At 50.3% G+C, this 23,718-nt stretch overlaps 1 protein-coding gene across 11 annotated transcripts; it reads right to left on the bottom strand.

The window, feature by feature from the left end:
- Positions 1–232: 232 nt before the first annotated feature.
- LOC124108920 (ral guanine nucleotide dissociation stimulator-like) lies at positions 233–23,348 on the bottom strand. 11 transcript variants are annotated; one of them, XM_046467457.2, is made up of 12 exons: positions 22,837–23,289; positions 20,534–21,117; positions 12,098–12,285; positions 10,405–10,613; positions 9,963–10,168; positions 8,748–8,862; positions 7,270–7,386; positions 6,873–7,103; positions 6,286–6,400; positions 3,902–4,002; positions 3,619–3,735; positions 233–586 (listed from the first exon to the last, which is right to left on the bottom strand). In XM_046467457.2, the coding sequence occupies exons 7-12, from the start codon at positions 7,366–7,368 to the stop codon at positions 581–583; spliced, it is 669 nt and encodes a 222-aa protein (XP_046323413.1). In that variant the 5' UTR covers positions 7,369–7,386; positions 8,748–8,862; positions 9,963–10,168; positions 10,405–10,613; positions 12,098–12,285; positions 20,534–21,117; positions 22,837–23,289; the 3' UTR covers positions 233–580. The 11 variants fall into 11 exon arrangements, 10 of the variants coding, with proteins under 10 accessions (XP_046323413.1, XP_046323415.1, XP_058442450.1 ...); XM_058586468.1 differs by lacking the exon at positions 233–586 and adding an exon at positions 593–2,625; XM_058586464.1 differs by lacking the exon at positions 233–586 and having other exon boundaries at positions 2,632–3,735; positions 22,837–23,001; positions 23,223–23,348.
- Between the last annotated feature and the right edge of the window lie 370 nt (positions 23,349–23,718).

Raw genomic sequence — 23,718 nt, 5'->3', positions numbered from 1 at the left:
TCTAGTGTGTGTTTGTGTGTCTTTGTTTGTTTTTGTATCATGATAGCCAATACTTCATTGCCCCCATTGGAAAACTGACTCAGATAATGCCATCTGCCATACTCCTAAAAACTAAAGTTCTTGCTGATAGAATGAAACATTCCTTCCTGTTGGTTTGGATGTGTCCTTTAGGAATCACTGCTACATTAATATACTCAAATCATCAGAGTAGATCAGGTAACAAAAAAATATATATATTTTAAAATAATAATATATTAATGGAATCAGCAAATACAGGATAGAGTAACAACTGTCTTACTAAACAAGGTCAAGGACAATGGCAAACTATAGGTTCAAACTTTGAAGCAAATAGTAATCAATGTAAATATTCCTGGGCTGCCTCAGCCCGGCCCAGGCACACAGCAGTAGAATGGTTTTGCAAGCATCCTCAGGAGGGCTGGAGCCTTCTTTGTAGGACGAGAGGGAGGTTGAGGCTGGATCCATTCATCATTCTTTTGGGAGAGGCTCCTTTTCCTCAGCACAAAGTTGGATTTTGTGTGAGGGTTCTTTGCATAAAATACATTGGCCTGCGCTGGAATCCTCAGCTCTGGGGAAAGAGGGGTGTACAAAAAGAAGGTGGCACTCAGGAGGTGCTCCCTAGGACACCCCAACATCTGAGAGCCTGTGCCAGAAATGACCTGAGCCACACACTTGAGAGCTCTCCAATTCAGCACCAATACCAACAAAGACAGCCTCCACAGTCCTCCCTGAGGAAAAACTAGGCAGAGCACTTCAACAGACCTAATGTCTGTTCCTACCAAAGGCTTTGGACTCCAGAACATCCCAGGTCCTCTTGCATCTGCCAAAGCACACCACTAGGGTTTGCATCTGAAATCTCCCACAAAAGGCTCCTGTGCCAAAGATTCAGACCCCACATGGGCCATCTTCATAGGTGGTTTTGGAGGGAAGCATTCGATGGTGAGTGCTCTGATGTCATCATGAAATTCTCATTCAAGATGAACATACTACTGGGAGGTAGGAGGGACTGGAAGAAAGGTTGGGTAAGGTTGGAGGAAGACCTAAACAGGGTTGCGCCCTGGGCAATAGTACCTTGGCCCTGTTGGCTCCACTGAATCCTCATCCTCCAAGTAGAGGTCCTCCTTCTCCTCTCTGTCTTTCCCTCTTCTTCCTCTCTCCCAGCCTCATTCTCTCTCCCATTCTATGCCTGTTTGGCAAGGGCTGAGGAGCTCTCCACTGCCACACACTAGAGCGTTATGGAGACCCTCAGGGCACAACCGAAGAGAAAGCTATGAAACCCGGAGAAAAGGCCTAGGCTTCCTCTTCTGAGTTATTTTCCTCAAGTATGGCCACAGTGAGGACAGGCTGACCAGCACAGATACCACATTAGAGCCATGCTTCTGTGTTGGTGGAGCCCGCCTCCATGTGGACCAGCCTCTGAGAATGGAGGCCACATCCCAAATGCTGCCCTACTAAGAACAATGGTTCCAAAGACCAGCAAAGGGAATGCTTCCCTCCAACATGGTGTATGGTCCAGTGGTGCCATGACCCCGAGTGGGGGAATACAACAGCCAGCTTCTCCTTCCTCTGACACCTGTTTCCTGCCACCCTCCTCTAACCTACAGCCTGTTCTCCATCCCTTCTGGGTTGGATGCGGGGATCTCTGCTATGAATTTCTTAGGCTACCAAGGCCTCAGACAGACTTCCTCTTCCAAAGGCTCTACTGACCTAACAGTACGTTAAGATAGGAGAAAATTGATCCTAGAACTCATAGGGATGGTGGTCTTCAGCGTACATAGGCTGGGATCATGGCTGCTGTGGTGTTTGGCTCACAAAAACCAACCAACCAACCAACCAAAAAGCTCTGGCATTATTATCAGATGAGCTTTGTGGCCGACGTGCTCAGGAAGCCCTCATGTGACTTTAGTTAGGGTTCTTAACCTGGCTATGGTGATCACTCCTTGGCAAGTGGACTCAGGTGCGGAAGACCATGGAATTTATCCAAAAACAGATGATTCAGGCTGTCTCCCAGCCTGTATTTTCTTTCCAATTTCATCCAGTTACTGCTTGCTAGAATCCTGGCACTACTCTGCCCAGGCAGTGGTTTTCTGGTCACAAAGAAGGCTTTCAATTGTACAGTCCACAAAAGTGCCAGTTCCATCTTTAGCCCATGCATTCCCATGTCCCTCTGAAACCACTCCTATCCCAGACCACGGAGCCATACGGCTCCTGGGAAGAGGCTTTCCTCCTCACTCCTCAATGATGTCAGCTTTGGATGCCTGTTCATGTCCAGAGGAGGGCACCTGGTGGGGGGCCGCAATAGCCACTGGGGTATACCATAGAACCTCGAGACCTTACACCTGCAGAAGTGCAGTTGGCTTTGTGCACGAGCCCCAACACACCCTGTTGGAGTGTTCTTGGGGGTCAGAGACTACTCTTTGGTGCTAAGAGTTGACCTGAGTCCACATCCTGACCCTTGCTCCCTGCCATCTGATTGTCCCACTTACTCTGACGGTGAGAGATGATTTGGCCCAGCTCATATTCCTGAGACTAGGACAGGACCTGAGTAAGCAAGTGTAGCTCGAGGGCCCTGCGGATGACGACAGGAGCCCTATCATGGCAGGTCACCTGGAGCAGCATGGGAGACAGGCCTTCAGGAAATGGGCCTTGAAGTGACTACTCAAGGACAGTGGGCAGAGGCATTATGGAGGCACCTCAACTCTAAATACAAAGGCAACATCCATGACCCTACCACCTGAGGCTGGCCTCCTGCTCATCGCGTGGGCTCTTCCCATAAGCTACTGGCCAATCCTTGTACATAGGACTGCCTGGACCTGCCATTGCTCTTTGTGGAGCCGCACTCCACTCGAGGTGAAAGGACCCCACTACCTGTATACACATGGAATCTCATCCCACAAGTTGGGAGGAATGGGACAGTGGCCTCCAAGATCCCAGGTCTGCCTGAGGATGCAGGCGGCATTTGGGGTAGCCCCGGCACAAAACCTAGAGGCTTTGGTCTGGATTGCCAGGGCCCAAAATAGACCCAGGAACATGACCACACACAGGAGTGCTGAAAGATAGCCACGAGAGCTCCTGGCCTCCAGAGGCTCAGTGCTGGCTGGGGTGTAGGAGGACACCTCATCCGGCAAGGGTGGTCATTGGAAAGGGCTCCTGTCCTGCAGGTTACCTGGACATTTAGTGTGCTTGCTCTACATCCATATCGACTCTGCAGACAGACCCTGTCAGCTCCTTGTTCAAGGAACATGCAGAACCTCATACTGCTGTCCTCCTCCATGGACGCCAGCATCCCATACAGGGGAACCTGCAGCCTAGGTCCTGTCCTAGTCTCATCTGTCACCCATACCTGCCCCTGCCCTTCCAGACTGCATGCTTCCACCCGACACACAGACTCCCTCAGACATGGTGGTGGACAAGCTGCTGCTCTCCCTCATCTCAGCTCCGGCCCTTCACACTGACCTCTCCCTTCTTGATTCCCGTCTATCCTCCTGATCATCCAGAAGCTCCAAATTCAAGAGGGCATGAGTAGTCCATGGTCTTGGGCCAGTGTCTGTTCCCCACCCAGGTGGAAGCACCAGGGGACACCCCTGCTCCCAGGCTTACCAGGACAGTCTTGGCCATCTTTGGACTTTGTGTTTCTAAGTGGACACGAATTAAGCAGGTGTCTCCCACCAGCTTGTGGGAAAGCGGCCTGGAGGACTTGCAGGTTGATTCTGAGAACTGTGGGGGATGGAACATCAGCTAAGCCCAGAAACAGAAAGCCACCCAGCCTGTCAGTTGGCTCTATGGGCTTCTAGCACATATGTCTAGGTGATGAAGCTTCTTATTTCCCCAGGTGGAAGTGGAATGGCAGCACAAGTACAGCTTGAATAATGTAGGAGTTTACCTCCTTTCCCTTGACCTGGGGGAGTTTCCTCACGATGAAATGATATTTTATTCGCGGATTCATGGACAGATACATGAGTGAGTGGTCAGGGACCTTGATTTCTGCAGAGAGAAGTGGAGAGAATTGTTAGGTGGCACTCAAGGATTATACCACAAAACACCACCAACCCCTGAGAGTCTCCACCAGGGCGGGCCTGCACCAGAATTGAGAGCCCTCCAATCCAGCTACAGTGCCACCAAAGACTCCCTCAATGATTCTTCCCTGGAGAAGATGATGTACAGGATTCTAAACCAAAAGAGCACCTGACAATGGAAACAGCACCTTGGGCCCTGGAACTTTTCAGTGCAGGTCAGATCTGCCAAAGAGACACTGCTAGGCTTTGCATCAGGATTGGCAAAGGCTCCTGTGCTTAAGCCTTTCTCCACAGTGCAGCCATGCTCAGACATGGGCATTCAGGGAATCCTTGGATGAATCCACTTATGGATGAATACGCGGAGGGGAGGTGGTATCCATCAGAGGTGTGTTGGGCATGGACATGGGAGGACTTCAGCAGGGTGATCCCTGGAGAACTCTATAGTTTTCTAGGTTCGCTCTCCTTCCCATTGTTTCTCATCATGAGCTGTCTGCTTGGTGCTTGTATTCTGGTTCTTGTTCTACTTCTGGCTCTTCTTTCTGTCCTGCATCTTCTTGTAGTTCTTTCTGGGTCTTTTTCTTGTTCTTACATGATTCCTTCTTGTTCTTTTTCTTGTGTATCTCCCTCCACCCTTCCTTCTGTTTCACCTCCTTCCTTTTCTTCTTCTTCCTCCTGCTCTTCAATGTGTGATCTTCTCCCCATTCAGGAATGTCCTCTTTCTCCTCCTCCTCCTCCTCCTCCTCCTTCTTTCTCTGGCAATGGTTGGGCGTCCTCTGAGGAGTTCAAATCTATCACACTCTTCTGCCCAGATGCAGCCTCGGTTCAGAACCCCAAGATGAAATCAGTTCTCAATCAATGGTCGGGAGTGAAACCAAGACCAAAGAAAAGTGACTTCCTTTCTTTGTCATTGTCACAGTCAGGAAAGACTGAATAACAGACACCGCATTCTGGATAGGCTTCTACCTGTGGTAGTCAACACCTCATCTGGACCAGGATTGCTAAAATAGATTCCCCCTCCAAAAAGCTTCCCCAATGAAAACAAGGTTTTCAAAATCTAGGAGAGGGCCAGCATCACTGCCACCCTCCTGCCATAAGGCATAGATGCCATCACACCTAGTGGGTTCCAGGCCCCCGGTAGTCCTCACTTTTGATGTCTGTTACACACAAACCTCCCCTGGTCTGGAGCTGCTCTCAACTGATGCTTGGGTTGAAAGTGTGTTTCTGAAATCACCTTCGTAGAATCTCAGTTTGGTAATTCCTTATTGACTGGCTTATTTTTGTACCAGGGATAAAACCAGAGGCACTTAAGCACTGAGACCATTCCCAGGCCTTTTTACTTGGGTGCAGGGTCTCCCTAAGTTTCTGAGGCTGTTAGGAAATCCCCATCCTCCTGCGCAGCCTCCCAAGTCCCTGAGATTCACAGACACTGCCCCCTTGCTAGCTCCTTGCACCTCAGTCTTCCTCATGTGTAAGACAGAGCCAACCCAAATGAGGTGGTGTTTGAAAATGAGAAAACTCACTTACATGCCCGACAGATGGTGGGTTCTATTGTGGACAGGCTGGGATGGTGGAGGCTAGGAGTGTCTGGCTCACAAGAAAGGAAAGAGCACTGCATTGTGGACAGCTCAGCATTGTGGCCTATGTTCTTCAGATGCCCTTCTTAGTTGCTGGAAGGAATAATAACCTGGCCATTCTGATATCTTCAGGAGATGGTAACCCAGGCACAGAGGACTTGGAATTGTTCCAAAAAGAACCCAAACAGGTGTCCCCTGGCCTTGACTTCCTCTTCACTGAGTTCTGTTCCCAGTTGCTGCAATCCTGACATTCTTGTGAGTAGGCAGGACTTCTCATATCCTGGCTATGGATTGGGACCTGTGCTGCTTCCGTCCATAGCAATGCTGATCCAATCAGGACCCATGTTCTCCTCCTCTTCATTTGAAGGCATCCTTATCAGTGAGCCATAAACCAAACTGATGATCAATTGAGCCTCTCTCTTCCTTGCCCCTCATCGATATTAGCTTTGCATTGCCAGACCAGGTCCAGGGGAGAACACATTTAGGGAGGTCCAGCAGCCCCCTGGGGCCTCATTGAGCACCTCCACATTGGACATGCCCATCATTGCGGTTGGTTTCCTGCACCAGGCCCACCACACTCTGGCTATTTTGGGGCCAAGGCCCATTTTCTCTTGGCTGTGAGTTATCCTGAGCCCACTGTGGATCATTTCTCCCCACTGTCTGATTGTCCTACTTACTCTCATGCAGAGACATCATTCTCAGCAGCTCAAAGTTGTCCACATCCTCATGCTGCAACAAATTTTGGTCCAAGGCCCTGCGGATGAGGCTCGTCACCCTCTCCTGACAGGTCACCTGGATCAGGGTGGGACAAATGTCATCAGAGAATGGGTTTTAGAGGAGCTACCCATAAGATTCTGGTCAAACATTCAGGAGAAATCTCAGCTATATATACAAGGGCACAATCTTGTTATCCTGCTACCTGAGTGTGGCCTCCATATACCCCCTGGGTTCTTGCAACGTGCTACTAGAACAATCTTGGTACAAATGTCCGCCTGTACCTGCCATCTCCCCTCCCCCTGGGGAGTCACATTCCACTCAGGTCAAAGGACCAAACTGCCTATACACAGACACACTCTCATCTCACTGAGATGAGAGCAATGGGCCAGGGACCTGCGTGCCAAGTGTGCTCTGGGATGCAGGCTGCCTTTGTGGGTGGAAGAGGGAGATACACTGAAAATTTTGGTCCTGACTGCCCCGGGGTTGGCTGTGTCTCCTGCCTTCCACTGTGTGGACACCCAGGAGGCAGCCCTGCTGTCGGGCTTACCAGGATGCGCTTTGTGTCCCTCTGGCTCTGTCCCTCTAGGAGGACGTGAACCAAGCGGCTGTCTTCCACCTGCTCGCTGGAGTGAAGCAGTGAGGAGCTGCTACTGGTGACTTTTCTCATGCAGCACTCATTGCTTTGGGTGGCCTGGGGCAATGGTCCTGCAGCCACTGCAGAGCTGCTGCTCACAGCTGCTGGGATCCTGGATGCCACTGCCATAGAAGGCTCCAAGAACTGTGGGGGATGACAACATCAGCAAAGCCTAGCAACTGAACCCCACCCAGCCTGGCAGTTGGCTCTATGGGCGTTCTACAACATCCATCCAGAACCTGAGGTTCTTGTCACCTTGGAGGATGTGGAGTGGCACCAGGAGTAAAGACTGAAGAAGGTGGCTGTTTACCTCCTTTGGCTTGACCTTGAACCACTTGCTGGCAGCTGTTTCCCGAAGAAGAAAGTTATAATCCACTCTGCCATCCAGGGCATAATATACGTTTCCCATCAGCAGGGATCCTCAGCTCTGGAGAGGCAGGGGCAGAGGCATGGTAGGTGACACTCAAGGAAGACACTACCCAACATCCCCCACAACTGAGAGCCTCTGCCAGCTCAGGTCTCACACACAGACCTGAGAGCCTGCAAATCCAGCTACTGTTCCACAAAAGACTCCCCACTGATTCCTCCCTGAGGACCCTCTGTGCACAGGAGGTCCACTACAGGAACACCTTTCAAGGAAATAGCCCCTTGCACCCCAGAACCTCTCAGTTCACGTTAACCTGCCAAAGAGAAACAGCTAGACTTTGCATCTGGATTGGCCCCCAAAGATCATGTGTTGAAGGTTTTCTCCCCACTGCAGCAATGATCACAGGTGGGTTTGGGGAAAAGCATTTGAAGGTGGGTGCCTCCACCTTGCCAGTGGATTCATCCACTCATACAGGGCTATGCTAATTTGAGGGGTATGGTTTGGAGGTGTGTTAGGCGTGGGTGGAGGATGTCCACAGCAGGGCTGTGCCATACAGAGAAATATGTTTCTCTTGAGGTCCCCACTTCTGCATTTCCTCCTCATCAGTATAATTCTCATTCACATTTTTAATTGATTTATTGTTATATTAGTTGTTTGGCTTGTGTTTCTCCTTCTTGTTCTTGTCCTTCTTCATTTTCTCCTCATGCTTCTTCTTATAGTCATCTTGACCTCCTTGTTCATTGTCTCCTCCTTCAACTCATTTTCATTTCATTTTTCTATTCCTCCTTCTCCTCCTCCTCTTCCTCCTCTTCTTCCTCTTCCTCCTCCTCCTCCGCCATCTTCTTCTTCTTCTCCTTCTCCTCCTCCTCTTCCTCCTCTTAATCCTCCTCCTCCTCCTCCTCCTCCTCCTCCTCCTCCTCCTTCTTCTTCTTCTTTTCTCTCTCTCTCTCTCTCTCTCTCTCTCTCTCTCTCTCTCTCTCTCTCTTTCCAAGAAGAGTTTACAAGCTGTGAAGGGTTCTATTCTACCACACGCTTCTCTCTAGAAATGGCCTCTGGTCCTAAGTGGACTCAGTTTGCAATGAATAGAAAGATTGGAAGCCAGAAATGATTCTTCATTGAACTGCTTTTCTCATGTACTCATCTCAGTCAGGAAAGGCTGCCAAAGTAGGCACCCTGTGGTTGTCTGTCTTCTTTGACACAAGACAAAGGAGCCTCTCTTTGAACACATGGTAGGCAGGTCCACAGCCCCTGGGGAACATGAAGAACCTGCAGATTTATGCCCCATCATTACACTTTGTTTCGTGCACAAGTCCCACCATACTCTTCCTGGGCATTGGGCCAATGCACACTGTGTTTTGGCTCCCAGTTATCCTGAGCCCACTGTGACTCACTGCTCCCTACCCTCTGATTGTTCCACTTACTCTGATGGTTCGAGACAATTTGCAGAAGCTCAAAGTTTTCTGGATCCTCCTGCTGGAGCAAGTGTGCATCTAGGGCCCTGCGGATAATGACTGGAACCCTGTCCTGGCAGGTCACCTGAGCAGGGTTGGAGAAAGATCATCAGAGAGGGAATTTGGGAGTAGCTACCCAGAGGACAGTGCTCAAGGACAATCAGAGACAACTGAGCTCTCAACACAAGGGCACCATCTTGTTACCCTGCTACCTGAGGCCTTCATGTGATCATGTGGGGTCTTCCTATGTGCTTCTAGCCAAATCTTGGTACAAGAGTTTGCTTGAACCTGCTATGCCCTACAGGGAGAAGGGAACAAGGACCAAACAGGCTTTGCACAGACACACTCTAGTCCCATCAAGATGGGAGGTATGGTCCAGTGAGCTTCCATATCCCTGCTCTGGTCTGGGATGCAGCAGCATTTGTGTGCAGATCAGGAACAATCCCTAGGTGCTTTGGTCCTGACAGCCAGGGCACAACACACACTCAGGACTCTTTAATGATAGGCATGGAAGCTGCTGGCCTCAAGAGTGTCAGTGCTTGCTGGGGTGTCAGGAGGTATGGACCCAGCAGGTGAGGTGGTTCAACATGGCTCCCCTGTAGCTGGACACCAGAGTCTCATGATGGATACTCCACACCCAGGAAAATTCTGCAGAGAGAGCCGCTAACTCTCTATTCACATACATGCAAACTAGGACACTAATGGACCCCTCCAAGGCCCCCAGTTGTCTGTGACCCACACCTACCCACCCTAATCATCCCACAATGGCTCCCTTCCCTTCAACCAGCAACATATCACCTCCCACACACAAGAAAATGACTGCCAACTCCTCTGCTTCAACCTCCACTGTTCAATATACTCCTCCTCAATACCAAGGTCAGTAGAGGACGGCCTGTACCCTCGATAGTTCTCTGACCTCCTCTGAACCCAGCACTCGATCCTGTACTTCTGGCCTGCACACCCCAAAACATGCAGGCCCACTCCCACCCAGTCCTGGCATGCTGCTGCTCCCCGCCTCTCAGGTCAAGCTCTTAACACCGAACTCTCTCTTCCTCATTTTCTGCTCTCCTTCCTGACCTTTCAGAAGCTCCAATTCAAGAAGACAGGCCTAGTCCAAGGTGTTTGCTGTGGACTCGGTCTTCCCCAGTGTGGGCTCCCAGGAGACTCCCCTGCTTGAAGACTCACCAGGATGCTCTTATACTTTGTTGTCCTTTCGTTTTCCAGGTAGACGTGAATGAGGCAGCTGCCTCCCACCCGCTTGTTGTACTGGGGCCGTGAGGAGTTCCTAGTGGAGACCCCTGATGTCCTGGACTCTGGCTCTGCCCCTTCCCAGGGAGAAGGCTCTGGCTCTGGTGTTGGCTTAGGAGCCATGACAGGAACTGAGCTTGTAGCTAGAGGAGAAAAGATGCCAACATGACTGCCTTGCCCTGACCTTCGCACAGACAGACAATACCCCTGCTGCCAGGAAGAACTCAGGCCCTTAGCCCACACAGGACCTCTTTGCAGACTGGGGTCACTTCCTGAGTGGACAAAGGCTTATTCTAATTTCCAGCCCAACACCACGCATACAGACTCCCCGCAGTGGGACAACAGTCGGACCTCTCCTCATATACCCTTAGGCACTCACCCCAGTCCGCCTGGCTCTCAGGCTCTGCCTGGCTTGATTTGCCATCTTCAGTCTGGGCCAGCAGGTGGTGTGCTTGTTGCTGCAGGTTCAAGCTACCCAGAAGGAGCCACATGGATGGCAGCAGCAGCTGCAGACTCAGAGAGCCTGGAGGCTAATGGGAAGCCTCGGTGTAGAAGTCCACCCAGGTCCCCGGGAAGGAAGGTGAGGCACTGTGGGGAGGCAGGAGGGGAGTCAGCAAAACCCTGGCCTTGCCTTCGCCACGGCCTCCAAAGCAAACCTCTGATGCTACACTCCTGAACCTTCCCTGGTTCTGAACACACCAGTCCACCTCAGACAAGTCACAGTGGCTGTACAGGCAGGGACAGGACAGGTCGCGAGGCAAAGAACCTTCAACGAAGGAGCACTAGATCCATGGTATGACCAGCTCTCCCCTCCTCTGGGAAGGCCTGACACTCTTCTTCCTCTTGGCTACGTGCTCTCCAACCTGGAATGCACCTTCCAGGAGTGTCTGTCCTCCTGCCCACTCTTCTCAGGGCTCCAGAGACACCTCCTCCCCTGGCGTGGGCTGCAATGCTACCTCATTCTCTGTGAGCTCTCACTGAGTCCCCCTGAGTAGCAACGGACCTCTCTTTTCCCATGAGTGCAGAGCACATCTCTGTGGCCCTGGGGGAGGACTGGGAGGTGTAGTGTGGGGGGATCCATCGTCCCAGGGCCTTCCCCAGAGGACCATGACTACCTACAACTCCCTGCCTTACCCCTCCTACTGTTGAAGCCCCGGACCTTACACTGCATGCAGGAAACAGAATTGGGGAGAACAGTCTTTCCTCAGCCTTCCCAATTCAAATCACCTTGCAAGTCCCTATTCTGGAAACAGGAGAGCACCCTCTTGACCCCAAGTCCATTCCATGTTGAAGTTGGTCCAGGGTCCACCATGTTCACTGAAGAGGATAACGTGCAGTTATGCCTCATGGAGTCAGGGATGCTGTCACATGTAGAATATGTACTCATGGCACCTGCGGTTTCAGGCTGACCCCCATGAAAAGGGACACAATGGCAGTCATTTGCACCCCATTTTTCACTGAATTATGAAACGTGACTGGAAACGTGTCTTTACACAGTGGGTGTTTTCTCCTTGTTCATCAGTGAATGAGCCCAAATTGCTGATTCCCACATATCTCTCTGGTTGTGGGAGCTGCCGTCTCCAAAGCCCCCGTCCAGCTATGTCCCAGCTAGGAAGCTCTGGCCCACTATGGAAACTAACATGTCTTTATTAACCCAAAAGTGCTTTGCCCAAGGCCCGAGTTTTGAGACGCCTCTGGCACAGATCTACTTTCTTCAAGAAGCCAACATCACACCAGAAAGACCATCTGGCCTCACTGAGTCCACCTGGGAATGAGCTCAGTGCATACCTTTGAGCTGTGGTGCCCAGTGTGTGGGGACTGCTCCACGGACCTCTGTGGATCAGCTGGAGTCAGGATGGTTTCTCTGCCTGAGAGGGGGGAGTTCACTCCCCTTTCAAGGCTGTGGCAGGCACCTCCAGGACTCATCCCACTCGGGGCTGACATTCCACTATGAGCGTGGTCCTCTATCTCACTAGGTATCACAAACCTTTGGGTCCCTGAGAGGTACATGGCAGCCCCAAGACCCAGGCATGAGGGGACTACACACTTGGGCTTCGTGGTCTGGTGCTTACCTTGGGAACAAGAGATCCAGCACCTGCTGGGTGGGGATGAAATCCCAGGAGATTAACCCCATGTTGCTGCTGAAATGTAGGTTCCTCCCACAAATGTCAGGCAGGAGCTCATTCCTAAGCTGGTCCTGCCTGTAAGATTCAAGGCTCTGTACCCTGAAGGGCTCCTCCGTGTTCTGATCATTTTCACCCTGGGTTGGGACCAAGAATGGTGGGTTCAAAATGGAAATGGTGACAAACAGAAAAATGCCTTGTGCCAATACACTAGAGTCAAAGCACAATGGGACAGTTACCATCAGTACAAACATACACACACACACACACACACGCACGCATGCAGTCAGAATAGGAGTCCTGGGCCATTCATCAGGGATCAGACTAGAGGGCCTGCTGGGCTCCCCTGCCCTGTGCTACTCACTGTTACTCTTGAGCTCCTCTGCGACAATCGCCAGAGGCTCTGGCGTCTAAGATGAAGCCTCACCCAGTGTATCCACAAAAGGGCTAGTGGGCCCCCCTGAGATTCCTGGGAGCCTGAGGCTCGGCATTGTTTGCAACCACAGGAGAACATCCTTCTCACTCCAGTGTCTCCAACCAAATGAGCTCGGATGGCTTGGTCAGTGAAGTGGGTGCCTGGATACCAGGGTTCCATGTTCTGTTTGATCCATTGTCAAGGCGATGATGTCATTTCCTGTGCCCATACCTGAGCCTCTTTTCACATAAGACCACTTTCAAAAGCCCTATGGGCTGCTGATTTCTCCTCCATGCCTACCCATATAAGGTGCGCATGTGTTCACCAACAACTACCCAAATACCCCCACCAGCATCTTCCCTGCTTGGTGCCACTAGAGTTCCAGCTTGGAGCCTTCAAAAATGCATTCACAACCAGTCCTTCCCTCTCAGCAGCTTTTGGACCCTGGTCCCATCATTGTGCAACTCATGGTGTGCCCAGTCTTTTCTGGAAAGCAGGGTAGCATCTAATCTCTAGGGGTTATTGTGTCTATTGGCCCATAACACCCTCTATTCTCTCTGAAACCAGAGATGGGACTCACAGGTGGCTAAAGCACAAACGTAGAGATGGGACAATCACAAGAAGGGGAGAGACAAAGAATGCACCCCAACTCAATCAGGCCTGTGTCCCACACAGGGACGTGGCCAATGTCCGTCCCATCGTGGGTGTGAAAGGTTAATAAAATAGGTACTTGTCACTCCGTTTTTCTGTATGCTTAACAAAACACTGTTGAAATCTTAAGAACTGTTTGCTAATCTTGTTCCCAGAATGGGCTGTCCCCAACTGCCAAACTGCAGAATGTAACTTCCCTCCCTGCCCTCTCCAAGGAAAGTATATAAGCTCTGCTTAAGCTGTTCTCAGGGCTCTTTGCTCTATTCAAGTGAGCTCTGAGCCCCAGCATGCTGGACCCCTAATAAACCCTTTGCTGTTGCATGAGACAGTCTCTTGGTGGTCTCTTCCTCCGACGCTCGCCTGACCTTTACAGGTGCAGTTCCCACTCTGCACCATGGCAAGTTGGAGGCGACTGAGGTGCAGTGGCTGCTCCCCTCTGCCATACAACTTCCTAAGGCTTCTCTTAAGATTTCAAAAGGGCCAAGTGTGTCTAGTGTTGGGGTCTCAGAGACTCCGAGGTACCAGAGCATCCTGCTGCCCAGAACCAGTTCACCCCTCACCTCAAGGGGGCTCAGCCTCTGGATTCATGGGAATTGAAGTGGGTACAGGTGATGGGATATCATCTCCAAGACTGTGTTATGCCAAGTCATTGACCCCTGTCTGCATCCCTGTCTCCAGCACCATTCCCCTCTCTCTCTTTCCTCCTCAGAGCAAACAAATTCATTTAGCAAGTGTGTCCTGTGATAAAGACATGACAGTCACCCATCCTCTCATTACAAAAACACTTGAGGCTAGCCAACATGGATCCTACCAGGAACACAGGCATGAACTCAGACTCTGATCCTCCCAGCCGAGCCTCAGTGGAGCCTAGACTCCTAGCCTCCTGAGACAAGGAAACAGAGGTGCCTAGCTGAGCCAACTTGGATGCAGCTGCACACCAACTGAACTCATCAATGCCTCTTGCTCTCAGTTGTGAGTAGGAGGGGAGATGGTGTTTCACAACGCTGAATATCAATTGCAGTCTCCAGGCTTTGGGGTGTGCCCTGGCCTCTCTCTATCTGCCCAGGCATCCAATCTCTATCTGCCCAGGCACTCCAATCCACACTGGCCTTTTACCCAACCTCCTCCTAGGGCCAAACTCAATCCTACCTCTCAATTTCTGCTGCCTTCCCCAACACACTGCTCCCAAAAATGAGCAGGGCTGACTCTCTGTTATCATGCTGGTGCCAGCAGCAATGCCACCCCACTGACATAATTCTGAGTCCCAACCTAGGCACTCCAGCTGTCTTTGCCACACCTGGCCTGTTTGGGCTCTGGCTCTTGCTCTTTTCATTCATGTGCATGTGTTTTGAGGTTTTGTGTTTCTCCCACTGCAGAACTGCAGCTGGAGCAGGGTAGAGCTCATGAGGGTGACATTCTGAGCCACATCCAATCCCATCAGGACTGTTAACTGGGGTGACTGCTGGAACACAGTGATGAGTGAACTCATGGGAGGTGGTTGGACCCACCTTGCCTCTGAGGGGCTTCCTTTCAGGACAGGAGTGCTAGGGATGGGAGCCCCTGGCGTGGGATGCTTTGGACAAGGCGTGACCATGGGCTCTCTTTCCTGGCAAAAATGGCTCCACTGAGCATGGAGAGCACTGTCATTCCTGGTGGCTAACAACAGCCCTGGACCCCAGTAAGGACCCCACACTCAAGACCTACCCCTGAGTGTGCGTGTCCTCAAGGAAATGAGGTCTCCTGATCCCAGGTGCAAAGGGGTAAGTCCTCTAACTCCAGGGGCCATGAAGGGACATCTGAGTTTCCCTTGTCCTTCTTTCCCTCTGCTAACCCAGGGTGTCCTCACACTAACCACAATTAGGACCCTGGCCTCATTCCCCAATGAGGATCATTAGGCTCCATAAAGGACAGTCTCTAAGATGCTCAGTGGACCAACACCCTCTGCACAATGCATAACCCTATTCACTCAAGATGCAAGAGGATTTCTATTCAGGAAAACCAGGAAAGGGAGAGCCTTTCTCAAGGACACAAGGACATTAGTGAGTGAGGGAGTGATTAATGGATGGAGAACTATTTCCACCACCAACTTCCAGGAGCATATATGGCCCTTTGGGCACAGGTCCATACCCTTTTTTTCCAATCAAGTTTTTCAGAGAAGTGAGGCTGCCTTCTAGATGGCACCTCCACACTAAGGGGGTCTCCTACTTCTTCCACAGGTATGTAGTGGGCAATGGGCCTCCCACCATGTGCATCCGAGAACACTCTGTGGGCATCTGTAGCCTTTCAAGACCCTGGAAACCATGCGGGCACCCCAGCACCAGCAGAGCATTTCTGCATATCACAACAATCACCCCGGGTGAGAACTCTCCATTCCACTCTGTACTATGCCCTGCCATCTGTACACATCAGTCCAACCCCTCTCCTTCCTGTTTCTTGATTATACTACCATGGTTCCCATACAAGGATGCCAGGGTGCTTGTGGCCCAACCCAACCATTTGAGTTCCAGGAATAAATGACACAGTGGAATGTGTTTGGGAACTTCTGGATGACGGGAGGTCCCACCCTCCAGGTTTTCATCTTCAATGTAATGAGTGCAGAGGGAGCCAGGATGGCTCTGTCAGGTAGAGAGAGGTGGGAGCTGATGACGTGAAGAAAACCCAGATCACTGTATGCAGAGACAGCAGATGCCCTCACGTGGTCAGGCTGCTGTGCTTCTCAGAGCCCCGAGATGTTCCACAGGTGTGGAGGTGGGGAACCCACGTGCCAGCCCAGGCTGCTCCTGAGCACCTCTACCTGGATTCGAAGCACGTGACTCTGCATCAGAGTCATCACATCAATGTATCCTGGCCCCCCACCCCAAAAGTTCTCTCAGAGACACTGAGGTTCCACTGGCTCTGGACTTGCCCTTTTCTCTGGGATTCTGGGGGCCCATTAATTAGGAGGTCACAACAATTCTCAGCACACAGGCTGAGCCCACTGAGATCCCAGGAGTATCCAGGCATTGCTTCTATTTATAGTCCATCATGACCCAGGACACTGTGGACACGTATTGCACTCACCTAAAGAAACCACCAGGCCCAGGGCCTTTGTGCCAATGGCCTGCAGAGACTTGGAGGAGGAGGCAACCTATAGGCTGCGTGGAACCAAAGACCCTAGATCCTGGGATCTGAGCTGGACAGACAGCTCATGTGCACACAGTCACCACTGTCACTGAGAGTGCATTTGAAATACCCGCAGAGTTGGCAGAGGACCAGATATGCTTACGAGTGGGGGTGAACTGCATCCCTTGAAAATGATTGTGTCCAGAGAAAGGCAAATTTTGTAGGATTTCACTTATCTCAGATTCTCAATTATCAGGTTCATAAAAAGATAAAGTACAATGTTCTTTTCCTGGGCCTCAAGGGCACTAGAATTCAGCACTGATGGCAAGAGTATGTTCACGTGAGTTCTGGAGATGCAGGGTGGCGACACCTATACACCAACATGAACATGGTTAATGCCACTCAACTGTGTACTCCAAAATGGTTTAATTACAAAATGGATGTTTGGTGTCAATTACCAGAATGTAAACACTTGGGAGACTGCTGATTGACTCATCTTAGCATAGTTTGTGTTGTGATGGCAGAATACAAGACACTGGGTAATTCATAGCACAGATGTTATTTCTCAAACTTGGGAGGCTGGAAGACCAAGACTGGGGGCCAACTTGTAAGAACGTTCTTGTTGTGTCCTCCTGGGGAAGCAGGTGAAACAGGGACAAGGGCTGCTTTGAGAAGCCCTTTCCCAGGGAAGGAGAATCCATGGCCTAAGCACATCTTCAAGTTCCCACCCGCTAACACATCATAATGCAGAGACAAAATAGAATGACAGCCCATGCTCCCCAGAACATCCCAACTTCTTGGCATGAGTCCATTTCTGCAACATTTCACAAGTCATGATTTTGGATAAGACAAGAGTTAAGCTGAACACATGGGGAGAGGGCTCCCTTCTCGGCTCCTGCTTGCAGTGTTGCATGTGGCCTTACAAGCCATCACTGAGGTTCTGCACAACAGCTCCGACTGCCCTCCTATCACATCCCCATGAGGCTGACTCACACTGAACACTCCCAAGTCCAGAAACCAGAAACGTTACAAGAAATTCAAGGGAGATTTGTTCAAAGTCTGCCCAAAACACCAGTCCACACAGGTTCAAGTCTCTTACAAAAATGCCAGAGTATTTGCATCTAAACGCTGTATATCTTCTTCCTGTAGCACTTCCATTATCTCTAGATGACTTCTGACACCTAATACAATGAAAGGGCAGTGTCATTCTCTGTAACACTGTAAGATCCAGGAAACAATGAGGAGAGAAGTATCTGTCCAGAGAGACACAACTCCTTTCCTGATAGTTTGGATTTCCAGCTGGTGAGGACCATGGATGCAGAAGAATGGGTACAGAGCCAACTGCACTTTCTTGCTTTGCATTGAGGGGAGGAAACGCTGCAGCCAGGATGAGGGCTTCTAGGATGATATCCTTCAACTCAACATCTGGACACATCTGACCTTCAGGCTGGAAGACTTTCTAGCAGGGGATCCAAGGACTTGCCTACTTGTGGAAGGAATCCAAAAGAATAACTTACTTTAAAGGGCATCAAAGAGGTTCAGGAGGGAGGGAGTCAACCCAATTGTCTAGACCACTTTTAGAGGTCAGGGGGTGGGTTCCAATGCAAAACACCGCAGTCCCATGGAGAATTCTGCAGTGTGTTGGTGATTAAAGACAATGTGTGAATCCAGGGGTCACTAGGTCCTCTCAGCCATAAGGAGGGAACTTGCCATAAAGGAACTAGGACAAGGATGAGAAGAAGGCTCAGTGGGGAGAGATCTGAAGAAAGGAAAGTGTACTCATTAGAAAAGTGTCCCCTGAAAATTCTTAGCCACCCAAAAGTCGTGCGCACTTACGTGGAAAAAGAGTCTTTGTACAGTGATGAAGCTAAGAGCTCACATGATGGAACACAGCATCAACTGGGCCCAAATCTAATATCTTATATTCTTGTAGGAAGAGGGGAGTCTGGACCCAGAGACCAGGGAGACTTGGGGATACAGCCTATGTGAGGTTGGAGCCAGGTCGGGATGCCCATATGGGAACCACAGATCATGGACAGCAGTAGGAGAGTGGGCAAGGGCTGACAGAGTTGGGGGGACAGTCCCCTTGAAACCTGGGAGGTGTTGTGGCACTGGGACAGCCCAACACCTACTGTGTTGAGCCTCTGGAGCTCAACGGAAGACACTTCCTCTGTTGTGGGCCACCCAATTGACAGGGTTTGGTTGCAGCAGCCTAGGACCCAGCTGAAGGTCTGAGCATGTTGGCCATGCAGGTTGGATCTGGACCCCAGACACACTCATCAGAGACTGTAGGGTCTCAGCCCTGTGTCAAAACAAGCGCCAAGCCAGGCCAGGTAGGGAAAGGGCTAGGCACACACTGGGGGCTGGTGCCTGTGTTACTGGGAGCACTTCTGACCCCAATTCCCTGATCTGCTGCCAGCACAGGCTACAGAGGAGGGTAGAGGGACACAGAGCATGGATCTGCCCCACTCAGTGGGCCCAGGCCAACACCACACCCAGCAGCCTCGTGCCATGCCCAACGAGTCTCGAAGCGGCCCCCTCTTCCCATCCTGAGAGCTCTTCCCTTCCTCATGTGCCACTACCTCCCCACTGTCTCTAGCAATATCTACTCTGTACCAACATTCGTGGGTACTGCTCTCTCATCCCAGGACAGTGTGGTCCCACACACCCTGGTGAAACGGGCCACCTGGAGGCTGGACCTGGAGGTTGTTGAGGTTGAATGGCAGGTGTGGTCTTCTGGCACTTCATTATTTAAGTTAAAAAAACAAAAACAAAAAACGGGTCTTGGTGCTCAAAAATGTTTGATTTGCATATTCTCATCCCCTAACCCCAATATTTTCATTATTTCCTCACATATGAAATCTTACTAGCAGAAAGTTAATTTCGTATTATACAAAGTTGATTGAAATAACATTGGTATAAATAATCAATCACCATACTTTCAATTTTTGTTCTGCTTTCCTGTTAGAAACCACTTGGATACAAGAGAACAGAGGACAGACTCATGGAAATGCTTGAAATGACAAGAAGCTCCCACTCAAGCTCAGCATTCAGTCCTGGACAGGGTAAGACCAGGCCACTTTGACATCTGTTCCAAAGAGTCTAACAGACAGAATCCTCTGACTGATCCCTGACTGAGCCATAGGAACTGGCTAGAAAAGCCTTCACATCCTCAATACATTCTTCACTTCAGAATACTTGACAACCATTGATATCCATCTCTCGTTACCTTGCTCCCCAGCTAACCATTCTTCAACAAATTCAAAGGAACAACTCATGCAAACACACAGAAAGGGATGTTCATTACACACATCCATGTGTGAAAAAGACAACTGGTATTTCTTGTTTGGGCTATTTCAAATGAAATCCCTTCTGCATGACCTCCACAAACCAAACGAAAATATTTGTGAAATTCCCAAGTAGAAGACAAGATACACTTGCCAAGGAGGCAGTGCCAAGAATTTTGACACTCCAAATGTAGAGTGTGTGTTTAGGAGGCAGTCACAGTTTCCATGAGAGAGTCCCATGAAATCAATTACGAAGATCCATGCTCTAGCCCAACCATGCAAGTGATGTGACTTTGAAAGAGATACTTAGTCTTAGCAACCATCATCACTAACCACTAAGTCAATGAATAAAGGTCCTCAGGTGTCAAGCTACAAAATGTGGGATGAGCATGGATGAGGATGGGTGGGAGAAGTCTCCCCCTCTAACACAATTAGGGAAGGCTGTGCCTGCCCTCAAATGGCTGGGGGGCCTGGGATCCTGCCACAGAGAGGGATTCCAAACCTCACATCCCCTGACCTAGGCCAGAAGACCAGGTAGAGTCCAAGGACCCTGGGGCAGCCCAATGGCAATAAAGGTCAAAAGGAACTAGGGATCTGCCTGGACCCTCAATCCCCTACTCTGAGCAGGGCTGCATGACGAGGCCAGAGGCCATCCACAGCAATCTGCCTTTACAGGAAAACTGAGGGACTGCAGGCTGCCTCTGGCTCACTGAATCAGGGTGGTGCTTTCATAAAGCAAGACCACTTCCTCACATTTGACCAGCAGCTCATGCGCTGACAGCACAATGGCTGGCTTGACTCAGGCCCTGAGAAATGAAATAGAAAATTCATAGCAAACCCATCTATAGCTCTTCCACATCATCAGGGGGTGTGATTCATTTCTGTCAACAAAGATGTCTGAAATGATGTCTAAACATGCTGGGAACTCACCTGTGTGTGGAACTTTTCAGGAAAAAGGGGATCAAATCTCATGAAGCAACTCTTCTCTCTTCTAGCCCATGGGCAATGCAAGGAATCTGCATGATACCAGAGGCTCACTTCTCTCTTCTCATGTCTTCTGGAAAGGAATCATTAATGCTTCCTTCAAGGTGAAGCAGAAGCCTGCATTCCCAGCTGCACAGAAGTGTTTGAGGGCACTGTCTCCCTTAAAACCCAAGAAGAAAAACAGGTCATTAAAGAGGCACATGGATTAGAGTACATGATCAATGATCCCTCCTCCCTGGAGCCTTCCACATGACTGTCTTCCACATTCACAGAGCAATGCTTGGCCATTCTCAAAGACCAGGAGACCATGATGCTCATCACCAGGAAGTCAATAAGGAACATGAAGAGAGCAACATGGATTGCAGAAGGTGGCACACCAAGGATCTTCAGCACAGCTGCTAGAACACAAGAGCTTAACTTCAGTATTGACTTTCTGCCACCTACCAAGTACGATATTAGTGTCAAGCACAACATGCAGACATCCAAGTAGCAGGTGACACCGTGCATCCATTCACAGAAGTGGGCAACATCTGCATTGGAACAAGGAAGTATATTATCCTTACTCATAAAAATCATCAGAAACAATAAAATAAAATGGATGGAAGACTTACCATTTCACTATTACGTAGCTGTTGGAATTCCCTATTAAATCATACCTCCTCCAAAATAAAAAGTATCTATGACTTTTTAAAACTATGGTCTTTACTTAATATTTATGTATGCTATATCCCTGCCTAATGCCCTTTGAGAAAGGAGCACATAGAATTGGATCTTTGAAAATTTCACATTTCCTGATAAATATTACTGCCTATGTCAGGCATGGCGAAGTGAAACGTGGGACTTTGGATACTCAAACGAAATGTTGTGGGATTGGTGACCCTGACTCATAGACAGCATGTGGGTTCTATGAAAGCTAGTGAGGGAGCAGGGGTAATGAAGATGATAGAACAGATGACCTCAGGGCATATTGGCGGATAGGCCAAACTGAAGAATATGTTCCAGATAACCATTGGTATTTGGGCTCCTGAGCCCAGACCTATTTTTAAAAAAGGTGCAGACAGGCAGTGTTCATATACAAAATGTCTACCATTTAAAAGTGGATAATTTCAATGGCATCTAGTTACACATCTGATAAAATGGTTTGCCAACTTATGAATTTCATTCTAACAACAACAACAACAAACCCACAGACAATGAGACATATAAAGATAAAAGCTTGTCTTCACCAGGACGCCTAGAAATAGGTTTTATTTGGCTCAGGCAAATACCTTTCAATAGAATTTCTGATTTCTGAATGAACCCATTCAATTTTATACTGCACAGATCACAAGGTTTTCTTTATAGAATATTCTGTTCTTCTTAAGCCTCACATAGAAAATATCTCAAAGGAAATATGAGGGGAATGACCCAAAGTGATGCAGATTTATTACAGTATGCCTAAGATCCTGAGGATATATTTTGGCTCAGTCCATGGTATTGCTTCATTATTTTATTATTTTGTAAGTAATAAAATGTAACTTCATGTTGGATGATATACTCAAGCCATGAAAATATCATCTAACATCATTCTTCCCAAAACATTAGCCCAATTTCTGCGCATGCTCACTTACTCTTTAGGAATTGTACTAATTGTTTGAAGGTTCTAGAGGACCTGTTAGTTTCATAATTGAAAAACAATCCAACATACTCCAGATAAAGTTACATGTACAAAAAGAAGAAAATAAGGTCAGCCTACAGCAATGGGCAGCTGCCTGCCCTCGGCTGGGAGGAGCACTGGCCATGGCACCAGGGCTGCTGGGCAGCAGAAGCCTCCACAGCCCTGCAGGGAGCCTGGAGCACAGCTCTGCATAACCATGCTCAGCCCTGGACAGATGCACATGAGTTCCCATCACAGGCTAGAGTGTGACAGTCCCAGGTGCATGCCTGTCATGCCAGCCACCAGGGAGGCTGAGGAAGAGGAACCTTTGAAGTCAGCCTTGGCAATTAGACCTTGTGGCCAAGGGGGAAAAAATTACAGGGGTCTCTGAGGGTGTAGCTCAGGTAGGTCACTTGCCTAACAGGCTCAAGGACCTGGGTTCAATCCCCAGAACCACACATAAACCAAAAAGTGACCTTGGAACATGATTTAAAATGATGGGTCAGGTACACAGAAGGAATCAGGAAAGGGTTTTTAAAGCGAGGACTTAAAACAAAATTCACAGGTGCGACAGGAAAACAAAAGGACACAGAGTCAGTGAGACCTGAAATACCTGGGCGGGTCTCTCTTTTAAACCGGCCTCCTGCTCCCCAGGTCACACTGGGCTCCTCAGTCGCCCTCCCACTCTCCAGGGGGCCTGCGGGTCAGGCCACCTCTTCTCCTCTGAGGTCCGCGGCGCAGGCCACTCTGCTGAGGCCCCCGCATCCTGACCAGGACCCTGCAAGTCAAACCCCACCCAGCTGCGAACAGCAGCTCCGCTGAGGAGAGCCCTCAGGTGAGAACGGGGACAGCGGGCTCGGGCGGTGGGCGCTGTGGGGACCGCCCGGGCGGCTCCAGGGCACAGGCAGCCCGGACCGAGGCTCCAAGGCGGCGGCAGCGTCCTCCCGGGTCCCACCCTCGTGTGGGCGCCTAGACCTGGGCCGCTCCTGGCCAGCTCACCTTCTCCGCTCCTGGATCCCGGGAGCCGGACCCGCCAGACCCGGACCTGCAGTCCCGCCTCCAGGGCGCTACTTCCGGGCTCCTCCCACGTGGAGCTGTGCGCGACCGCGGCTCCAAGTTCCCGCCCTGGCATAGGCCCCGCCCCCGTCTCCCTGGCGACGGCTCCACTTCGCTTCCGCGTCAACCTCAGCGTGCTGAGGGCGGGGCCCTTGGCGCCCCGCTAGCCGCGCTGTCACCTCAGCTGGTGAGCTAGGGTGGGTCAGCAACTAACTAGCCTCCTCACCTGTCCCCAACTTCCTAGGTGTGAGGCCTGCGGCTGCCCCTCGTGGCCGTGGGACCGAGTGGACGCGGCCCTGGATGCTGGGCTTTCTCGTGGGAAATGGGCCTCAGCCAGGGTAATGGGACTGCTGCCCAGAAGGACAGGGCTCCTTAGAAGGCGCCTGCCACTCTCCTTGCTTTGAGGGACCGCCTCCAAGGTCCTCCTGGACTGACAGCT

Source organism: Marmota monax, unplaced genomic scaffold (assembly GCF_021218885.2).
Source record: "Marmota monax isolate L192 unplaced genomic scaffold, Marmota_monax_Labrador192_F-V1.1 WCK01_AAM20220418_F8-fsc00103, whole genome shotgun sequence".
NCBI classification, from domain to species: domain Eukaryota; kingdom Metazoa; phylum Chordata; class Mammalia; order Rodentia; family Sciuridae; genus Marmota; species Marmota monax.
This window is presented reverse-complemented; position numbering and strand designations above follow the sequence as displayed.

What these genes read in the sequence shown, in the direction of transcription:
- LOC124108920 (XM_058586464.1), bottom strand. Translation starts at nt 7,368, where the DNA reads ATGGGAAACGTATATTATGCCCTGGATGGCAGAGTGGATTATAACTTT. An exon ending in AATGATGTCTCTGCATGAGA is followed by an intron (nt 4,003 to 6,285) that starts GTAAGTAGGACA and finishes TTCTCTCTGCAG; the next exon opens with AAATCAAGGTCCCTGACCAC. An exon ending in CCCAGGTCAAGGGAAAGGAG is followed by an intron (nt 3,736 to 3,901) that starts GTAAACTCCTAC and finishes CATCCCCCACAG; the next exon opens with TTCTCAGAATCAACCTGCAA.